Source organism: Coenobita brevimanus, chromosome 16 (assembly GCF_032717465.1).
Source record: "Coenobita brevimanus isolate Jiangsu-jjx chromosome 16, ASM3271746v2, whole genome shotgun sequence".
Classification (NCBI taxonomy): domain Eukaryota; kingdom Metazoa; phylum Arthropoda; class Malacostraca; order Decapoda; family Coenobitidae; genus Coenobita; species Coenobita brevimanus.
The window spans coordinates 28001649-28004339 of record NC_136969.1 but is presented as its reverse complement, the minus strand read 5'-3'; the positions used below and the strand labels follow the sequence as shown (position 1 = coordinate 28004339).

At 50.6% G+C, this 2691-nt stretch overlaps 1 protein-coding gene across 1 annotated transcript in view; it reads left to right on the top strand.

The window, feature by feature from the left end:
* Nucleotides 1-410: 410 nt before the first annotated feature.
* Sulf1 (Extracellular sulfatase Sulf1) overlaps nucleotides 411-2691 on the top strand; it is a 44239-nt gene continuing 41958 nt past the window's right edge. Inside the window, exons 1-2 of the mRNA XM_080265758.1 lie at nucleotides 411-1151; nucleotides 1991-2216. Of these exons, the coding sequence (XP_080121884.1) occupies nucleotides 411-1151; nucleotides 1991-2216 (967 nt within the window). The remainder of the gene's footprint in view (nucleotides 1152-1990; nucleotides 2217-2691) is intronic.

Below are 2691 nucleotides of genomic sequence, written 5' to 3'. Positions count from 1 at the left end.
CCATCCTTCCTTCCTTCCTTCCTTCCATCCATCCATCCATATATCCTTCCTTCCCTCCTTCCTTCCTTCCTTCCCTCCTTCCTTCTTTCCTTCCTTCTTTCCTTCCTTCCTTCCTTCCAACCATCCATCTTTCATTTATATATTTATTTACTTAGTTTTTTTTATGGATTTATGGAGTCAAAGGTCAAACCACACAAACACACAAATTTTGGTGATCTTGCGTCCTTGTATGTACATTAATGTCGATTTGCACAGAAGTATTTTAGTGCACTTTAGCTCTGTGGAGACCATATTGCATTCCCTTGTTAGTCTTTAATATTTTTCTTATTTATTTCAGAATGGAGCGTTAAGGTGTAAGGATGGACAGTGTGGCAGGGAGGGTGTGGGTGTGGGTGTGTGTGGGTGTGTGTATGCTGGTGGTGGTATGGGGGGCGGAGACCCGTGATTGGCGCCAAAACCCACAGCCAGGCACCTCACTCCAGAGACCTTGGTGGGAGGCCCCTCGACACAGCGCCCCCCCTGACCCCCGCCCCGCACCCCACCCCGCCCCCAGAGATGCACCCCGCCGCCACCCCACCCCCCACGCCTCTCCAGTGGCACAGTCCAGCTCGGCGACACAGCGGCGGCGCCACCTGCCGAGGCCCCGACGCCAGCATCACCAGCCCCCGCCACCACCTGCGGGGTCATGGCAGCGACGGACACACGGCGACCATGGCAACGCACGCCATGGCAACACACCACACGGCAACACACCCCACGGCAACACACCCCACGGCAACACACCCCACGGCAACACACCCCTCAACACACCCCTCAACACACCCCATGCCAACACACCCCTCAACACACCCTACAACACACCCCACGGCAACACACCCCATGCCAACACACCCCACGGCAACACACCCTATGACAACACACCCCACGGCAGCACATCCTTTGGCAACGCACCCCACGGCAACACACCCTCACCACGCACCCGCACACGTCAGCACGCACATTCCAGCACACATCCCTACGCCAATACCCAGCCAAACACACACCGCTACATCAATACACACGCCAACCTACACCCAGATACAAACCTACACTCCCAACACCGGCACCACAACACCCTCCCACACCAGCAGCATCAGCAGGCCGGGATCAGGGTAAGTTTATGCACACAATATTCACCACGTGCATGTGTGTGTGTGTGTGTGTGTGTGTGTGTGTGTGTGTGTGTGTGTGTGTGTGACATTTGGTGCATTTTTCTTTTAATATTACGTCATCATTTTTTGGAGTGAGGGATACATTTTTTGAATAATACGCTACGTAACACAAAAAAAATCCGAAATTTGTTTTAGAAGTGCCTGATGGCCATAGATTTTTTTTACCCCTAAAGGATCTTGAAGATTTTCCCTCGTCAAAAAATTTCGATTAATTTAAACTTTCGTACAACCATCGAATTTTGGGAGTTCTTGTTGCCAATATCGTATTCTGTTGACTATTTTTATGGTGTATGCTGAGATTAATATTGCCAGTAACGACATTTCCTTTCAAATCTTACGTGAGTGTTTTATTTATTTTTTTTTGTAGGCTTCTATGCTGGTAGACTTAGTGGAATAATTCGATATATATTAACCAGTCACTTTCTGTAGGTTAATTGAGGTTCAAGATGTCAGGTTACGTCAAATACCTAAACTAACCTAACCTAACATAACGTCACTCGGACAAAGACCTTTTACCGTCCGAAGTAGTGTAGGGTGGAAAATAATCTGTAGTTACAAGCACACCATTCTGAGGAATAAAAGTTGGTGAAAGTGACATGCATAGATTGGAAAAAAAAAAAAAAGACTCCAGATTCTGTGGTTGTATGATAATAAAAATTTACCGACGTTTCTCATGACATTAGGTATTTTGGTCCAATGTTCAGGTTTTGGGCCTCAGTTGCCATAAGTCTGCATTTTTCGCTTGGCTGTACGGGTTATTGGATGTGTATTAGTTGCAGGGGTCAGTGCCGTGGCCTGCAGGGGTGGGTAGGGGGCACCACCAGCAGCATCAGCAGGGGCATCAGCAGCAGGGGCATCAACACGGTCATCAGAATCAGCAGGGTGTGAGGGGTCAGAGGAGGCCGGGTCGTACTATCCCCCCGCCCCCTCCCCCGCCACCACCACGACCACCACAACGACCCAACATTGTCCTCATCATGACCGACGACCAGGACGTTGAACTCGGTCAGTAACCCCTCCTTTCAGCACTCCCCCCCTCCCTCCCTCGCTCATCCCTCCTTCCCTCACGTCTCCCCTCTTTCATCCTTCGCCTCTCACTCCCGTCCCTTCGCTCTGCACCTTCCCTCACTCCTTTCCCTCTTCACTCCTTCCCTCATTCCATTCCCATCACCCTTCCTCTCCCTCATCCCTCTCTCCCTCACTCCATTTCCACCTCCCTGATCTATCTCTCATCCTCTCCTCGCTCCTCATTTCGTTCATCCATCCCCTCTCACACACCCCTTCTCTCTCTCTTCACCTTCCCTCACTCTCCCCCCGCCTGACCCCTCATTTGTCCCCTCTACGACAACAAACCCCTTGCTCTCAACCCCTTCCCTTCCCCTCACTGCTCACCCCACCCTTCCTCTCACTTCCCCATTCCCTTTTTAACTGCTTTTCCGTTCTTTCTTTTTATTCCTTCCCTCCTTCCTTTCCTTTCTCC